This window comes from Calypte anna, chromosome 3 (assembly GCF_003957555.1).
Source record: "Calypte anna isolate BGI_N300 chromosome 3, bCalAnn1_v1.p, whole genome shotgun sequence".
NCBI lineage: Eukaryota > Metazoa > Chordata > Aves > Apodiformes > Trochilidae > Calypte > Calypte anna.
This window is the reverse complement of record NC_044246.1, coordinates 79,289,599-79,309,361: the sequence shown is the minus strand read 5'-3', so window position 1 is coordinate 79,309,361 and position 19,763 is coordinate 79,289,599. Positions and strand designations below refer to the sequence as shown.

The window sequence follows — 19,763 nt, the reverse complement described above, 5'->3', positions numbered from 1 at the left end:
GGTCTTCAAACTCTATTAAATATAGAAATTAAAATTGTTTTATTATCCAATTATTATAATTAACTTTTTACTAAAACAAAAAGTACTGCCCTCTAGCAAGAGGCATGTACTGAATTAAAATATACATTACTCACTATCCACTGGTCAAGGAATGTATTTAAAATAATATGTGTGTCAAAGTAGAGGTAAATCAATTCACATCTATTAGCATGCTTTTCATTAGGTACCTTAGGATATGAACTGTAAAGGAAGCAGTGCTACACACATTCAAAACTGTATCTTGACATTGTTATACACCACTTGTATATGTTGAATCCTGGTAGTATGTAGAACTACATATGGAGAATCATAGAATACCACTTTGCTTACCATTTTAACCAAAATACCATTTTGCTTACCACTTGTAAGCAAAATGTACTGTAAGCATTGGCTTCCCTAAAGCAAACATTAGCAAGCAAATGCTCCAACATGAAACATAACTCTTATGACAACAACTAAGATTACCCTCCACAAATATCTCAGCTAAAGGTATTTTACTCATGAGGCAAGAGGGTAAAAAAAATTTCTTGCTAAGATGTTGTCAATAAACCGATTTTTCCTTACTGTTGGAATGTTTTATAATATAGGTTTAGACTGAGGCAGTTTACCTCTTTCAAGCAATTTCTGGGCATAAGGCTAAGGGCTATCCCTAACAACCAATTTAGATGAGGTTACCTTGGCTTAAAGGTCAACAGAATTTAAATATATGGACATGTTCAAGCAGCATCAGTTGCCTGAAGGTCAGAGAGCAGCACTAAATTCTACATTAAGCAAAAATCTATCCTGAAACAAGATGATTAAGGATTTAAACATTCATATACATAATGTAAGAGCTAAAAACAAAAGGACTATTTTAGAAGGCAAGTCAATACCAGTGGTTTAATAATAAAAACATATAGCCTGAAGTATATTTGTTTAAACAGGGTTTGAAAACTTTCAACATGACACATGGGATCAATACTTTTGCCATTTCTCTGAGCCTAAATGTTTACCTAGTTCACAGTGGGTAACAATCAGTTAACAACCATAAAACACTGATCACAACTGGAGAGGAATTAAAAGCCTTTATTGCCCTTCATTAGTACTAGCTAAGAAATCAAGTATCAGGCATCCCTACCAAAGCAGCAGCTGCCAAGCAACTGCTCAGCATCCAAATTCATAGAAGCAACCAGTGAGCAGGTACAATCACTCTGCCCTTTGATAAGAAACTTTGGATTAGTTGCACATTTAGCAATCAAGTTCCAAGTTTATGTACATAGCCCACAGACACCCTCAGCAAAAACTCACTGAGCATATTTGATCTGCAGAAGACGCATCCAGAACATGCTGGATTTGCTGCCTATGTGCTAAGCATCTGTCCCCACACAGCCATATCCCTGCTTTGGCCACTCCTAACTTTGGATAATGTCCTGTTACCATCTATCTTAACACTCTGCCTACATTTTCCAAGCTCCAAAGCATGTAGGGTTTTTTTGAGGGATGCCACTCCCAGTCCCCTCAACATTACTAACTGCTGGGTAAACTCAGGATATTTTTAAACCTCCATAGCCAGCTTTCAGGTTACTACTTTACTAATTAAATTTTGGGAATATGATGAAGACTAAGATTTTGTCCAAAAGGAGCAAAAACTTGCACTTTAAAAAGGGAACACAGAGAACTACAGAAACCGTTTTCTACTGAGGGAATACAAGAGAAGATATTACAGGAGTCCACAATTTATACTAGTGCAAAGTTTCAAAGACTAGTAGGACTAACTATATAGAGAACAAGTAACCTCAGGAAAAGGAAACTATCAGAGAAAAGCACTGAAAATTACAGCTTTCAAACAAAAAGAACAGGAAGAAAAAATACATAATACCAGAGATCCAATCAATATTCTTATGCTGAAAGTTATACCAGGCTCTCCTCTAAAAGATTCTCAGACATAATTAGGCCAGAAAAATAGAAATTTCTCAATTTTAAGTTGAAGGCACCTGGTAATTCCAAACTAAACTCAATTTTTTTTTCCTATAATTCTTGAAACCAACTATGTCCTTTTTTACCAGATTCTTCAGCATTTACACATATTACTTTGGGGATGGGGGAAAAAAGGAATATCCATTGATGTTCTTGAACAGCTTTGCAATATAACTGCAAAAATCAAAGCTATCTCAGTCTCTGCTAGTATTTACTGTTCAGTTGGTTTCTATATAAAGAGAGCCCCAGACTGCATTTTTTAAAATCATGAAGTAAAAATTTATCCTTTTTTTTTCAGCATATGTACTTTGAACTCTCCCATTGCCTTCCTCATTCACATCTCACTGCCCCATTTTTATATATATATCACTTTCATAATTACAGATAAATCATTAACCTCCTGCACAGGTACCTCTTCCACATTTCCAGGGTCAGCTTCAACCAGAAATCAGTAAAATCTTACACAATAAAAAGCAGGTTTCATATAACTGTAAACACTGGCAATCATTTATTCAAGCATTTAGCAATGGAAGCTGCACATAGTTTATGGTCTGGCACTTAAGCCTGAATGCAACACTACTGAAACATCACCTAACCCTAAGCTCAGGCTCTGCTGGATGACAAATACCTTGTAAGAGCCTTACTGACCTGAGTGCCCCAGGCAACCAGTGTCACATCACTGCCTGTCTGCAGCACCTCAGCTTGTGACAGTGGAATGTTGTAGGGCTCCACGGGAACCTGTTCCACTGAATAGATAAAAACAAAAGGGGGAAAAAAAAAACATTAGATTCCTTTAGCATTCAATTTTTTTCATGAAATTATACACTAAAAATTAAAAATAAAATGTAATTATATTTTTATATATATGTATTTATATATATATATTATATAAATTAAATTATAAATTAATGTAATTAAAAATATTTTCAACTACACTGTTAAAAACACTTTCAGTGTAGTTGTTTAATTTGTTATATACCACAGCATTAAGATATACATGTACAGAGCAATTACAGTTATAGTACTGTATTAGTGTACCCCAGTCAAATTACAGCATCACATTTGGAGACTGACAGTGCTACAATTTATAAGAAATCTGAAGTAACCACTGCAGTACTGTAACAAGAATCATTCTAAACTCAGGCAAGAAGGAAAAGCTGTGCCAGTGCACTTTTGGTATCTACCAAGAACGATGCTCCACAATTTTCTGTCTAAACAGAGAGAAATGGTTTCCAGAACCTACACAGAAAATGTGAACTTGTGATTATAGCAGCTTTAAGTTTACATATAATAATTTTTGGCTTTTAAAAAAAAAAATTATCTATTCACCAAAACAACATCACAATTACAGAGGCAAAAATGAAGCATCTTCTCTTCTGTAAGGCACCTAGGGCAGTTCCACTCAAAGTCCATTTACCAGCTTTCAGATTGAAACACATTAGGTCAGTTGAGCTAGTTTTGAATCAGTGCTCCAACACACTAGACATTGAATGGTTTAATGATTAAAAGTGTGATAAAACATATCTAAATATTGCATTTTAAAAAAAATACTGCTTTGATCTAAAGTTGAGCTTGCCTATGCATCAGCAAGTCAAATAATACTTCTTCAACAAATTCAAGTGATAAGTGATAGTGGAAATCTTTCTAAAGACACAAAACCAACTTCTAGACAACACTTCTTGTTACCATATTTCATAGTTCATAAAATAGCTACTGAGTCCCTACTGAACAAAATTGCTTCTTGAAGTTATGTTAAAGAATACTACTTAGTGATACCAGCAGGAGAAATTTAGTGTTTTGCATTTTTCCTTCATTGGTATGGCAGATCAAATACATGCAAAATGACCTAAGGCTTTTTTCCTGGCTTCTAAGTTGTATTTATAACTTTTCAATATATCAAGTAGTCGTTTTTTTATTACAGGAGATTATTTTTATGATTTTTTTTTCCCACCATCATACATAAAATCTACAAATTTCACAGAACCACAGAACAGTTGAGGTAAGAAGTGACCTCTGGAGATCACCTAGTCCAAGGCCCCTGCTCAGAGCAAGGTCATCTAGAGCCTGGCATTCAGGGCTATATCCAGTTGAGTTTTGAGTATTTCCATGGACAGAGACTCCACAACCTCTCTGGGCAATCTGTTTCCAAGTCTGATTACCATTCCCAATAGAAAAGTTTTTGCCTATGCTTACATTAAAGATATTTCACTTCACCTGAACATGCAGAGGCTACATCCACAGTAGCAAAATATTTCTTCCTAAACATACAACATGAAGTTTTATAAGAATAATTCAACACATGTCCATTCAATCACAGAAAGAAGAAAAAAATTTTAAACACAAGGTGCTTTTATACACAGCACAACACCATTTATTTTTCAAAGTACTATTTTTAATGTACTAAAACGTCAGTCTCTTCCTGTTATAATTTCTTTGAGTAACAAGTGACTAAAGGAATATAGGATGGGGAAAGAAAGAAGGGAAAGACACATCCAGCCCTTGATCATTGCACATTCCTGGATGACAGTAAAGCAAACCAGGCTTCAAGGTTTTGTACATCATAAAAACCTCTGGGCAAAAGAAAGCAGAGATGCTGGAAGATAATGAAACCTGCAACCATACTAATTGGCCCTACATGACTGTCCTTGTCATGGCATTGTCATCTATTTGAGACCTGGAGACCAAGAACAATATGAAGATGCCACCAGACCTTCAAATGGAAATGCAAGCAAATTGACATGAATGAGAATGTTTTCAAGTGGGATGCACCAGATTTAAAACTGGAAAGTGTACGTGATACAAAAATACCCCCTTCTCTGGGTAACTGTCTTATCCACACAGGGAAATTAAAAATTAAATAAGTTAACTCATTTCTTACTATAGGCAAACCATTCTGCAATAAGATGTCCATTGGATGACCTTTTCTAAATTCCAACACTTCTAAATGCAAAATTCAGTTTGTCAGAAATACATAGGGAACTCTAGATTTGGCAGGATTTTATACAAATGCCTCTGCCTCTCTCCACTAGCAATTGAAAAGTAGCAAATGAAATTATTCTGTGCATATTCTTCCATAATAATTAACGAGACAAATAAGATAAATGTAATTTTTAAGTCAAAGATTTCAAATAAAACAATGAACAAACAGTCGCAATTATCAGAGAAAAAGGGCCATAGTGTTAATTTTAAGAGGCTGCACCATCTGCTGCTTTTTCTAAAAGAGCAATATGACCAGCAAAAAAAACCCCACATTTTCTCATCTTACCTGTCTTGTCTCTATAACAACCATTGATGCAAGTCATATTTATTTCTACACCACTCATGTCATATATAGTACAATTAAATGAAACTGAAAAGGTCAAAAAACATCAGAGTAGGTTCTTCACAAGATGTCTGAACCTGATAATGTCAAGGTGACTCATCTTTTCCTTTGATTCATAATCATTATCTGCTCTTGACACTGCACAGGCTGTTAACTATTTTTATAAATCAAAGGCACCTTTTTCTTTTTAATTCAGATATTTTCTTAGTATCTCTGGCATTTAGGGGGATGTCACCATGCCACTTCAATAACATTGTAATCTCATAAACTAACCCACAAGAGCATTCTCTCTATATATGCTAACTTGAATATTTAACTCTGGAATTTTACCCAGAAAGGTTTACATTTTTTCACTCCTTTCCATTTCATAGAAGGCAAATAAACATACACAAAAGCTCTGATGACCACTGTAAGGTTATGTAGAAGAAGAGAGCGTGAGCTTGCTAAGGGGTGTCTGGACAAGGATCTTTTCAATGTGAAAGGACATAACAGGAAGAGGGAGAACCATAAGGAAGAACATATAGGGACACAAACTTTACCAATATGTTATGAGAGAGGCAGTAACAAGAACCAAACCTACTCAGTCCTACTTATTGCTAAGGCAGTAACAAGAACCAAACCTACTCAGTCCTACTTATAAGAACATATAGGGACACAAACTTTACCAATCTATTATGAGAGAGGCAGTAACAAGAACCAAACCTACTTATTGCTAAGGGTATGGGGAATGCAGAAGCATTTCTTTCAGTAAGATTACCTGATGGAGGACCTTGTCAAATGGGATGATCAGGAAAATGGAGAAGCTATAAACAATATACAGAGACACAAAATCTGAAGATAAACAGACATATCTGTTTATAGGGGGTTGCACATCAGAGCTAGTGCAGAATTTGAAAGTCAACTTTTATTTATTTAACTCAAACACAATAGACAGATCTCTTCTGTGACTTTTACAACTTACTATTAACAGACATGCAGGCAAAGTTGAAGACTTAAAGCTCAAGTCCACTCCCTCCTTTCAGTGTTAATAGGGCTCTTGGACAGCTAAGGTCTGAGTTACTTTTTGAATGAACTGGAAAATTCTTCACTTTGAAAGTTGCCTTTTCTCCTCTGTCCACAGTGGAAATGTTGTGAACTTAGGGCAATGTTACTCCAATACCCACAGATGATCAAGGTGAAAATTTAAGGCTCTTGTAGCTTGTGTGGGCAAAGGCACAACTGGATAGAAAACATTCATATAGAAATGAACTTGCATTTAATAGCACAGTTTATCTGTGCTGATCTGTGGTTCATTTGGGAAGACAACCAGCTACATTCATTATTTAAAAAAAAAAACAAGAAATCACAGTATCAATGTGATAGTCACATTGAAATATTCTGTGCCACGGCCCCAATTCCCCTTAGAAATTTTATGCTTATGAAGATGAGGTTGGTTATTGACCAGCACATAACCACATAAGCCACTGCTTCAGCATGTCTCTACTCAAGATTTCAATAAAAGGCAGATTTATGTTCACTAAACAATTCACCAATTCCAGAAGCACTGAAGGTAAAAGCTAAGTGATAGCTTGAGTTCTGTTTTACCAGTTGTTCACCTAATGACCTCCACGCTCAAAGTTTGTTTTCACCCCTTATCTGTTCTCTGTCCAGTTTCTCTAGTCCGAAGTAGTAACAAGGTCATTTTTACAACCAACTCAAGCAGTTTAATCTTCAAATTAGTTATGCGTAACGATAGCTGTTAAAACTTGTTTGAACCAAAAAGTGCACTGTGACTAAAAGAAATTTTGAAAGTAAGGGCAGCCACCCTCACTTCAACGTTAGACTAAAAGCTACAGGAACAGGTTTTAGAGATTTTTAGAAATTAACCACATGCAACAAATTTTAAGTTTGGGAGAACTGTGATGGTGATGTTCAGTTCTTCTGGAAAAACAAAGACTTATATGGAAACCTCATTAATACCTGAAGTAATCTAAAAGAAAGTAGATTAAATTCTGTCAACTTTATATGGGAATTTGATAAAGGATAATACCTCTATGTTCAATTTATTTTTTTTTAACCTAAGACTATACAAAATACTCCACTTCCAAAGTTAACTGGGCATGAATCATACAGTAAATGTAATAAATCTTATTTAATTTTCACAATTCCTCTAAGAGCACAAACCCCAAGCATAGCTAGAGAGAAAACAAGTCAAGACTTCTGCTAAAACAAAAGAAAACAAAAAAATTATTGCTTTATTGAAAAGTCATAGCATATAAATCTTTACCTGCAGCTCTGTAAAGTATTTTAGGTTCAAAGAATATGCATGGATTTTTGTCCTCTATGCATGAAAGCAGCAGTCCTTTGGCCTGAAGAGGACTCCTTGGAATAACAACCTGTAAAAATATTTTTAAAACAGTTTATTTAAACTACAATTCTGCTACAAGCTTCTGCAATTAACATTAAAAACCAAGTAACTATATGCTTTAAATAGACCTATGTACAGATTGAACCATTCTTAGTGGTTAACAATTAACATCAGTGCTACATTACTAATACACACTCTTAAAATTTGAATTTCATTTTGTCTGTTGATAAGACTTGAATAGTTGCCCTTTACACCATGATTTAAATACTAATGGACTCCCTCCTGATAAGGCAGAACAAACATTTTTAAAATAGCATCTTGATGTAGAAGGAACAGCAGTCAGATAATTTTTTTTAAAAGTTTAGTATAATTAATGTAGATATATGACCAAAAAAAAATTCAGCTGAGCGATCCTCAGTTGCTTGAGTAAATATCCATTAGAGCAGGCCTGGAAGGTATCCAGCCCTAGTCCATTAAGTTTTGAAGACTGAAAAATGAAACAGCTACTTAAAGTTGGCTGTCTTTGCTTATGGTAAAAGCCTGAAATTTGTTCAATTTACAAATGAACAAATACAAAAAAATACCTGAAACTATTATCAAGCATAGAGAAAGCTAAGCAATTCCTCCAGATGTTATCCGAATACATGAAAGGAAAAAGTTTAACTGATTTGCCACTCTCATGAGACCCCACCTGAGCACTATACCCACCCTGGAGCCTCCAACAACAAGATGGACATGGAGCAGCTGGAACAAGTCCAGAGGAGACCCACAACAATGATCAGGGAGCAGGAGCACCTCTCCTGTGAAGACAGACTGAGAAAGATGTGACTGGAGAAGAGAAAGTTCCTGGGAGGCTTCCTAGCAGCCTTCCAGTACCTGAAGGGGCCTACAGGAAAGCTGGGGAGGGACTTGTTACAAGGGCAGGTAGAGATAGGTCAAAGAATAATGGCTTTAAATTGAAAGAGGGTAGATTTAGCTTAGATATTAGAATAAATTCTTTAATGTGAGGGTGGTGAGACACTGGAACAGGTTGTCCAGGGAAGCTGCAGATGTCACCTCCCTGGAAATGTTCAAGGCCAGGTTGGATGGGGCTGTGAGCAACCTGGTCTGGTGGGCATTTTCTCTGCCTACAGCAGTGGGGTTGGAACAAGATGATCTCTGAGGTGCCTTCCAGCCCAAACCACTACATGATTCAATGAAAATACCCAACTGATGGATGTGAGTGAAGCTCCATAGGGACCATTTTTAGGAAATACTTCATTTATTTACCTTAGTCATGTACAAATGTTAAGTCAGAACACAGTGAAGAAAACTATTCAAAAGCTGAAAGTCAGTACCACTACAGATGATGATACTAAAAAGACTTAGTTCACATGGACAAGTAAGTTTATATATAACTTAGCAAGGAACAAATTTAGGCTGGAAATGAAAAGCAAGTTTCTAGCCTTGATGGTATTCTGGGGCAGTCTTACTATGGAATGGAGAGAGTTAGTACAGCAATTTCAAAATACAGTCTTATTCATTAAGACATATACCCTCATAATAACAGACAAAAAATATCTTCCATCTAACAGTGTCCTAGTTATCCCAACAAGCCCTGTCTTAAGTACTAATGATTTCAATCCTTTATCTGAACAGCCAAAGTTGTACAGCCTTCTTTTTGCTTGGGAATTCCAAACTTCACCTTTCACTTAATAAAACCTCACCCTCCAGTTAAGAAAAACACAAAATAAAAATCCTAAATCAGAAGCCTGCTACAGTTTTGAAAACTGTTCTTCCCAAAGATCAATCCTACCCTTCCCAATTTGTAACATATGACCTTTCTTCCTATAGTTTGGAGACAATATGCATAGATGCAATATTTTGCAATCTGTAAATGCATCTGAACCACAAGCTCATTTGGGTTCTTTCAAAACAGGGCCTGCAACCTTGAAGATAAAAACCTTAAGTGTTATTAACTGCATTAATGAACAGCTTTACAAAAAGTATTAGAAGAACAAAGATACAAAATTCAAAAGATAGGTTAAACTACTACCTTTCTGTGCACCAAAAAATAGTATATTGTTCCATCAGTTCCACAGGATTTATTGTGCCCTTTAACTGATGACAGCTGGTAGTGGTAGCAACCTATTTTAGTACTTTACCCAAGGAAAAATGCAAGGGAAAAACCAACATGAAGAAAAATCAGAGATGAGAGAAAAGAAATTAGATTACCTGGAGTGCTTAAATAAAATTCTGAATTACCATTTTATTCAGAAGACTTAAGCACAGTAGAGTACAAGTTTGCTATATATTAGAAAGGGTTTTAATCACCAGAGAGGACCACTATATCTCAGGACTTGGTTATCTTGTGCTTCTATAAGATAATAAACTTCACTAGTTTTTAGACTAGCTCAACAAACTATTTGACTCAATTACCTGGCAAAACAACTTTTTATATCAGGAAATATTGAAGTTCAGAATAGGAACACCTCAAGGATCATACAGAACACCCAGAAAAAAAAAACAAAAAAACATTTTTTCTCAAACATCATGAAATAAGATTTTTAAGTGAAATAATTAGGAGGTTATGGCCTCCTTGTATACAAGTAATAGCTGAAGTTTTAGAACACCAAAATCATATATAGACAATAATTTACATGATAGATAAACAATGAGCACGTGTCTTCAGCATACAAATACTGGTTTTCCTTGAGTATTCCATATTAATCAAGCTATGAGTCATTTCTCAATGAACTGGATGCCAGTTAACATGGAAGTACAAGTCCATTGACAAAAACTTACTCAGAAAAAAGCAGAACTGGCAAATAAGTGCTCTCAGTCTGAGGCAACTAAATCCCACCTCTCCTCTTCTCCATGGAAGTTACCCAAATTCTAGTAATTTTCGTTTCAAGGGATGCCACCACCACGACCACCACCACCTCAAGAAAAAAAAGCTTGCCTCAAACTATCATTCAGAGAATCACAAAACATTTATGGTTGGCAGGGACATCTAGAGTTCATCTGGTCCAATGCCCCTCCTCAAGCAGAGCCACCTAGAGCAGCTGCTCAGGACCATGTGCAGACAACTTCTCACTACCTGCAAGGATGGAGCTTCCACAGCCTCTCTGGGCAGCCTGGATCAAGTGATTCTTTGTGTTCAGACAGAAGCCCTTGTGTTTCAGTTTGTGACCACTGCCTGTCACTGTCATTTACATAAATTAATTCAATAATGCATTTAAGCAGACAGGTGCAGAAAGGGAAAAAAAAAGTTACTATTTATTAGTGTTAGCTTTTACTTTGTCATACTGGACACAGAGCAGATGTAAAATGTATGGTTATAGTGCAAAAAGCACACAACTACAAAATGCTATTTCTATTAAAGATTGCTTCAATAATGGCTATAAATTCTCACTTAACACAGATTTAGTTTTACAACTTGAAAATTTCTTTAGAAGTTTTTAATTAACATATTCAGATATTTTGCTGTGGACTGACTTCCATTCTTCTTCCCCTGCCTGCACCCAGTTATTGCTAGTTGGGTACATTAGAAAACATACAAACAAATCCAAACAAAATAATCTTCATAAAATAAGTGTTACTGTACCTTTATTCCAGGACAGTGAGCAAAAAAAGCCTCTGGACTTTGAGAGTGATACAATGCACCGTGACCCACACAGCCCCAGGGGGCTCTGATCGTGAGGCTTCCACAATTAAAGAGATCTCCAGAGCGGTAGCGATATTTTGCTGCTTCATTTACAATCTAGGAAGATTTATATACAAAAGTAACATTCAGTACAGTACATTTAGTTATGAATCATAAAGTCTTTAAAATACACGAGATGGAACCATATCATCTGCACCATGCATGGGATTCAGAGGATCGAATTGGAAGCAAAGGAATCCTGTAAATCAGTGGAAAAGCAAACATCTTTCAAGGCAAATGAAGCAATAATTTACTGCGTTCAAGATGTCTCAGGAGTAGGCATATAACCCAGTTGTTCCCCCATGTCAGTCAGCTCAGTTCAAATGTGTAATTTGTTCTGTGGACACACAGCCGTCTGCAGCCACACAGAGAAGTGAGAGATGGTGTTGGGAAGACACAGCCTGAGCAACTTAAGGCTGCTGAAGCCAAGACAGCCACAAAACCAAAACCAAAAACAGACATTTGCTTCAAACCATGTCTTTAATTTCCATTATTTAATGAGCCTTCAAACTAGCCCTGGTGCCTTCCTGTTTACTTAAAGCATGTGTAAATATTAGTAATACAGCTGTGGATATATTTGCAAAAATTACACACTCAAACCAACTGTTGATGCTAACAGAAGAGTAATTTAAACAGTCATAAGATTTCTTTACTTCTCTCAAATTTATTAATACTAACCTGATCAAATGCTGGAAAAATGTAATCTGCAAACTGAATTTCTGCAATGGCTGTAGAGCCTGCAACAGCAACTCCAATACCAAAGCCAACAATTCCTTGTTCACACAAAGGGGTGTTGAAAACTCTATCTTTACCTATTAAAAAACAAACAAACCGCAATTCTTTTAACACACCAGCTCTAATTAAAAAACACAGCCCCAGAAATACACAAGTTACTTGCAATTAAGTAACAGCTCTTTAGATGGGTGTTAGAGGTGAAAGAACAATAGAAAACCATTACAGATAGATACTTTCAACTTGTCTCAGCTCAGAAGAAGACAAGGAGAAACAAAATTAAAGGTAAGAACAGTTTCTGTATCTCACAATCTTCTTTTCACTGCAAGGAAAGTAATTTGTTCTGATTTATATAGAGATAAACATTCATACCCCTCACACTTACACGGGAGGGAGCAAAGAATACCTAAGGATCCTAAAAAAAAAAAAAAAAAAAAAAAAAAGCTTCCTGTAAAGAAAATTATTCTTGATTCAGATTTGTTTAAGCACTCAAAACTAACTGTCCATACTGAAAGGCAGATAGAACTAAAAAAGCATCAGTATGAAAATATATTGTCTTTTACCATACTCTTTGGTAAGGTAAGGCTGCCCTTGAATTTGGTTTGTCTCGAAGACAAGAGAAAAAAGCTGTTCATAGTATAGGACACACAAGACTGGAAATCACATATTTTGGGTTTTGTATCCTCCCTGAGGGAATGCAAAAGGTCATTTTGGCCCCAACATATTTCTGTGTCAGAGGAATTCCAGCTCTCAAATATTCATCAACCTAACAGATGGCTGAAGATGAAATTCTTTAGCTCATGAAATTAAAAGCAATTTCCTCTGTAAGACATTTACAATATTTGCCAGGAGTACTGTACTCCCTTGGCAGATAAACAAAAAGAACCCAGCTATACTATTAAATTTTCCCTTTAGAACACTGGGAAGTAGACATTAGGTTTCTATAGGAATCCATTGTGCATGAATTTGCCAAAACTTCAAATGGGATGGAATAAAGTAAGCACAGAGTACATCGGTGGCTATGAAATTATTTAAACTAAATAAAAAACAAATAAATAGCTAAAACTACTAATAAAGTAATAATTAGGCAAGTTCTTACTGTGAAGACCCCTAATTTCAATATCTGCAAGATAAACCTGGGTAAGGGAAGCTAACAAAAGGTTTTAGAAAGGCGTGACAAGAACCACTGTCCACAGTTGTATTTACACTACACCAAAGGGAGACATGTTTTACAAAACTTTCAAATATACATCTTTCATCTTCACACACCACTCAGCAAAGCATTTTCACTGCTTTTACCCTTTCCACATGATCTGCCTGGTATTTTGAGTTTCATAATTCAAGAGTTAGTTTGTTGTGGGTTGCTCGGTTTTGCTTGAGGTTGTGTATATTTGTATATTTGACGGGATTTTTTTTTTAAGTACCAGTAATCAGATTCTTGCTTTTACTCTGCCTTTGTCTCTTTTCTCTCCAACAAAGGAGGTGTCTCTAACACACAATTCATTTAAAGCAAGTGGGAAAAATAAAGGCTATCAAATGATACTACAGTATTACCGGTGGCACTAAAGCTACACAACACAAGCCCAAAGGGCTACTACAACTGCAGGAAACACCACAATCTTGCATACAAGAAAGGAAACATTTTCAAACACCTTAAAGATTGTCTTTTTGAGGGGAAGCACCATTTTCTTAAAATAGTTATTCCCAACTTGTATTACTTCTTGTTTGAAACAAAAAAATCCTTGCAACTTAGAGTACGTTTAGGATACATGCACACTGGGCTGCTTCTTGTTTAGAAATAAACTTCCAAGAAACTTTTAAAATTCTTATGACTTTCCCTGCTATTGCTGCTGGTAATAAATGTTACCACAGTTCTCAGTAATTAAAAATCAATTCCAGATTAAGAAAATTATTGAAAGCTCTTGAAAGAAAGTGGTGATCTGTTGTCCAGATGTCAAACACACCCAATGTTACCCTGATCAACTCTGAATCACAGCAAAGTACCTTACAGATCAGACAACATTTTACAAGTCAAAAAACCTGCTAGGTATCATTTCCAAGGCACATGAATCTCAGTAATTTCCAGATGTGGCTCATCTCTACTTTGTTTTGTGTCTCCTTGAAGAAAAATAAACTCTGCAGGTACTGTGCTCAAAAGTTCTTCAGACTTAAAAATGGCATAAGAAGTGAGACAGGCAGAAACTCTGTAGCATTGCATTTTTTTCTTGATGGGTATTTATTTCATCAGCATTTTGCAGTAATGCTACCAGTCTGCATATTTTGATTCTTTTTTTGCTAGTACTATCAATGTGTCTTGGCAATACAACTGCATGAACCCCAATGGTGAAAGATTTTCATTCAAAGTAGCAGAAAGAATAATCTGGAAAACCCAGGATGAGGGAACACTTCTACAGAGAATGTCGTTTATTTTTATTGCCCTTGTAAATTAAGGTATATCACTTCTGACTGTCAGTTTTGTCTTGTCTTTAAGTCCCAGGAATTAACAAAAATCAGTTCATAAGGCTTCACACAGGAATCAACTCTTCCCTTAAGGGAAGATTCCCCAAGATTTCCCAAGAAGGGAAGATTTCAGTCACATCAGTCCCATGCTCTCCCATGCAGCCTAAGAAATCTTGGCTCTCAGGGCTTATCATAGAATTATCATAGAAAGTTAGGGGTTAGAAGGGACCTTGAAAGATCATCTAGTCCAACCCCCCTGCCAGAGGAAGATCACCCATAGCAGGTCACACAGGAACACATCCTGGTGGGTTTGGAATGTCTCCAGGAAAGGAGACTCCACAACGTCCCTGGGCAGCCTGTGCCAGTGCCCTGTCACCCTCACAGTCAAAAAATTCTTCCTAATATTTATATGGAACCACCTATGCTCCAGTTTATAACCATTGCCCCTTGTCCTATTATCAGCCATCCCTGAGAAAAATACATAGTGTCCTCCCATGTTTTTAGAACCAAGGTCTTTTGTCATGATTTGTTAAATCTGACCCAACTCATGTGTGAGCAGAATAAAAATTTTAAAAATCCCCAAGAGCTGCCCCAAACTGAGATCATATTAAGCTTACCTAACCTTAATTTTAGCAGATTTTTCAGAGTACACTGGAATTACCTTATACATTAATTGCATAAATAATTTTATATAATGACAGAAAATTGGAATGTACTTGAACAATCCTGTGAAAAAAATCCATCTCATAAAAACTTGAAAACTTGTTGTTTAATATCAATCTTTGATAGGTGAATGTATTTAAAAGTATGTTAGATCTATAGCACTAGCTTGCCGCTCTATGATTCAGAATATGAAAGACATCCTAACACCACTGTTGAAGTACAATTGAGATATTAGAGGCAGCATCCTGCTGTTGATGGAGTATGATGAAATAAATGAAGTGGAAAATCAATAGATGTGAAATACATCATGACAGCTATAACATGACCATCTTGAAGCCCCTAACTTGGCCTTTGAGAATTAAAGGCATAATCCTGAAATACTATGACTTAATACACTTAAGAAAGAGCCAAGTAATTGTCACTGAATTACATTGACAGCTCAGACATGGTTATGATTTTACATGTACAACATTAACACTGATCCCTCCTTAAAAGCAAAATCTGAAGCACTTTACTCTTCATTAGATAGGAAAAGAAGCTTTGGTTTGAGTATCAACGGCTGGATTGGTTTTGGTTTTCTTATAAAATTTAACCTTTAAGACAAAATGATAGACAGATCCATAGGATTAAAAAGATTAATTTCCCTAAACATTTAAAATTTTATGGCATGGCCCTAACCACCCATCTTTTTTTAAGCACTATGAAAATCACTATGGAAACAAATACAAGTTATTTAAACACTGACAAAATCAAAGGCACTAAAGCCTATTAATTTTTATCTAATTTATTTTACATTTTTTACTTTTCACATTTTGAAAAAAGAATGTGAAAAGGAAGTAATATTTGATAAACAGCCATACATGTCATCCTTTGCCAACCATCCACTTAGTTGAAATCTGACTGAAGTGGACAAATAACCCAAAGATACTTTGGTTTTCATTTTCATACCAATGAAGAAACACTTCCTAAAATGTAGTCTCTTATTTTTATTTATTACCTGCATCAGCCATACAGCTCAAAACAAGGTAACACAAAATGCAAGAGCTAACTTGTCCTCCAGGTGAAAGCAGTACCTCCGTGTTATCTGAAACCAGGTGCATCAGCCTTTGAAAAAAAATGTTATGCTGGTGCCCATTTCAATTAACCTGCCTGGATTTATAAACATCCCTGGTTTCATCCACCTAAACAGGATGGTGCCCTTTTTCCAAGTAGTAATGGAAGCAATCTGGCAATCAGGTCCATGTGAAAAAGGATGATTCTTCTTGCCTCCCCATCCCAATAACTCAGGAAGAAGATGAGATGCATGTTAAACAAATTAATAAATGCACTAGAAGTGTTGCCTAATAAGGTAAATCTGAAAAGACTTTTTTTTTAAAATACAGAAAAAGCACAAGTAATTTTAAAACAATTACTTCATCTTCTCTTATCAGTTTTCACTTAAATGAAAAAAAGATTGATCTTTGTGATTTTAAGAACAGGGAGGAGAATAACCCACAAATGTTCAAACCACCACTGATCCTCTCTGCCTGTGGAGCAACAACTTTAAAGCACTCTTACAGTTCTCAGCTTCCCAGACTAAAAAGTTTCATAGCAACCTAACAGAACGTGTTTACAGACACACACAGCCAATTATTAATGTCTTGTCTTGCTTCATGTTTATTTGTTCCAAGTCATCAGGAAAAAAAGTATTTCAGATTTCAGTATCTGCAATGAGACGTGTTCTTATGTTAATTTATCTTCAAAATGAGATTTCAAACATTATTAAAGCTCCTATAATGTTAACACACCACCCAAGGCTCCAACTCAGTAATTTCAACATCACTCTAAGAGACTGTGTTGGACAGCTTGGGTGATTTAAGGAGTACTGCTGGTGTTTTAGTCAAAAGAGGGTGTTTTGTAGAAGTATTTTAAAAGCAAAACATTAGTTACATTTTTAAAAAGCATCTGAAAAGATGTCACTACTGATTAGCAGTAGCAATACACCTGGGCAGCATTTCATTTGTCCCCATGAGCTCATTAACTTCCATTTAAAACATCCATTAGAAGTCAAAAAAATCCAACAAGCTTAATTTAATCTGTCCTCAATTGCAACACTAATAGATGCATGTTGAAAGAAAAGGAAATCCCAACAGACTGACTTCTTTGCTACTCACTGGGGACTTTGTGTAGAACATTCAAATAGAACTGACTGATTAAAGACCTGTTCCAATCCCAGAATCTCTAGGATTTTTAATAGATTTACATCTACATAAAGCTACTAGTTCTAGTCCTTGATTTAACACAATCTATCTAGCATCCAAAGTTTCTTGGTCCTACAATCCCTTTTAAAGCCTGTTTTAGAACTGGTGACATTTGCCATCTTCCATTTATCTGATACTATGGAAGAGGGCAGGCATCACAGTAAGTAGCTTGGTAAATTCATACTCCACTCTTTTAAAGCTGCTGATTTAATACAAAGCAGTTTAGCAATTTCTTATTAAATTTTAATCAATTTGTTCTGCCATGTCTACTGGTATCCTAGTCACAGTTCTTTAGCTTCAAGGGTAATGGAATGGGCACTGTTCCTCTAAATTGAGTATCAGTAAAAAAATAGTAGCTTTTCAGCTGAATGTACAGACTTCAGATCTACTTGTCCAAAGGAGGGCTTCAGTTTCACAGTGATGATTTGCCTCTCAATCTTTAATCCTTGCACGCTAAAATGCCATGCCATTGAAAAGATGCTTTATCCAGAGTTGCCCATGTTAAAACAGACCATTTCACATACCTGGCAGATGAAAAGTAAATACACCAAAACGATTTCATATGCAAGTAGCTTATAACTTATGAGCAATTTTACCTCCTGTGTATAGAAAACACAGTTTACAGAACTCAGCTTTACTCCTCTCCTTTCCTTCTCCAATTCTGTATCCTACAAGAGTTATACAGTCTGAGCCAACAACAGTTGTGTGACCCCAGACATCCCTAGCAGGTGTCAAAGACTTGGCCATACCTCTGCAGTACCTCAGCCAACTACACGTCTGAGTAGCTGGGTCTCAGCCCTCATTTAAAGCAATGTCACAAGTCACAAGTAAAGTCACAAGTCAAATGTAATGAGTTGAAACTGTTATAGGAGAGATGCATATACCCATAAACACAAAAATCATATTATCCTTTCAAAAAAAAGTTCAACATTTAATTAGCTTGGAAAAAAAATAGAAAATCATTCACGTTTTTATCGATTAGCATCCAATTCCCTGGCAGATTGTCATTGCTTTTTATTTAAGTATTTAAAAAGTCACATTATGGCAATATGATACATCAATTAGTCAAAAAAAGGTACCTAAGAATTCTGTGAGCAATGGAGGGCAGGGTCAGAATGGAGATCTGCAGGTACTAAGCTAAAGTAGCTGCCATCCTCTTCTGCTGCTGCAAAACCTGCTATCACAGTCTTCTCTACAATGAAGCAAATGACTTCTAGACATAAGTTTTATAAAGGTCAAATGTCTTTCTGACTCAATTTCACTTGTTTGCAAGAGTCTTAATTAAGTTTCATTTAGGAAAAAAAAAATCACTACAACAAAAAAAGGTATCATTCTGAAGTGCACAGTATAGCCCAAAGGAAAGAAGTGTTCTGACAGGTAACTGGAAAGAACAGGAATTCCTTACAGGATTATTTGTCCCACCAACATAACCAACACTTCTGAAGAGTGCTTCAAGTAAATTGAAAATTTAAAATAGCTGAAGGCTAAGTTTTGGTTTTAAGTCTCCACCAGTGACTAATTCCAAGGCCTTCCTACATTTCAGTACACATGAATATTTGAGCTAGGAGTTCTAGCTCAAAGCATTCTCAACACATCATGCTCTTACTCAAGACTTAGTGCCTTTTTTCTTCCAAGAGCTCCACAGATCCAAACTGCAGTTTCACCTCCTCTTCCCCAAGATTTCCTTAGGAGAAAAGCATGTTTCCTGCATTTTCCATTTAATCCTCACTCTAGAAGACCCTAAACAGTACTGGAGTCAGAGGAACAGCAAAGTACAAATAAAGTGTTAGCATGAATGGTAACAAACCTCCTCAATTAGCTACAAACTCAATCTACAGTTACTGAATTGTAGGTCTGGAAGGAAACTTGCTTTCTAATTAAGCTTAGTAAATTCATAGTTTTTCACAGCATGAATACAGCATTAAGCATTTACACAATTGTCAAGCTTATAGCCCTCTAGATGAGGGAGGATCCAGGAAAATTTATTTATTAACAGCTCTACTTTCCTAAAGCAAACAGAGAAAGGTTGCTTTTCTGGCCCTCTCCCCCTCTTCAGATGTTTTATCATTTGTGACAAAGTAGCATCCCACCAAAAGCTAAAGAATAAACCAGAAATATTACAATACATATTCCAATTATCTCCCTTTCTCAGGGAAGCAGTGAAAACAGGAGAGGTCAGGGAAAGTTAATGAAAAGGTCTGACATAGTTTTGAGTGCTGATAAACCTGCATGTCATTTAATCCTCCCATGATGAAAAAGCAGGCAAGCAGTGGTATAAGCAGAGAACAGATCAGATTCTTCTCAGTGATGAGTGAAAGA

At 36.0% G+C, this 19,763-nt stretch overlaps 1 protein-coding gene across 4 annotated transcripts in view; it reads right to left on the bottom strand.

Moving 5' to 3' along the window:
* BCKDHB (branched chain keto acid dehydrogenase E1 subunit beta) overlaps window positions 1–19,763 on the bottom strand; it is a 109,194-nt gene that overhangs the window by 74,766 nt on the left and 14,665 nt on the right. For all 4 annotated transcript variants that reach the window (XM_030448470.1, XM_030448471.1, XM_030448472.1 and 1 more), the window contains exons 4-7: window positions 12,028–12,161; window positions 11,251–11,406; window positions 7,584–7,692; window positions 2,644–2,741 (exon numbers count right to left, since the gene is read on the bottom strand). In XM_030448470.1, coding sequence (XP_030304330.1) covers window positions 2,644–2,741; window positions 7,584–7,692; window positions 11,251–11,406; window positions 12,028–12,161 — 497 coding nt within the window. The remainder of the gene's footprint in view (window positions 1–2,643; window positions 2,742–7,583; window positions 7,693–11,250; window positions 11,407–12,027; window positions 12,162–19,763) is intronic.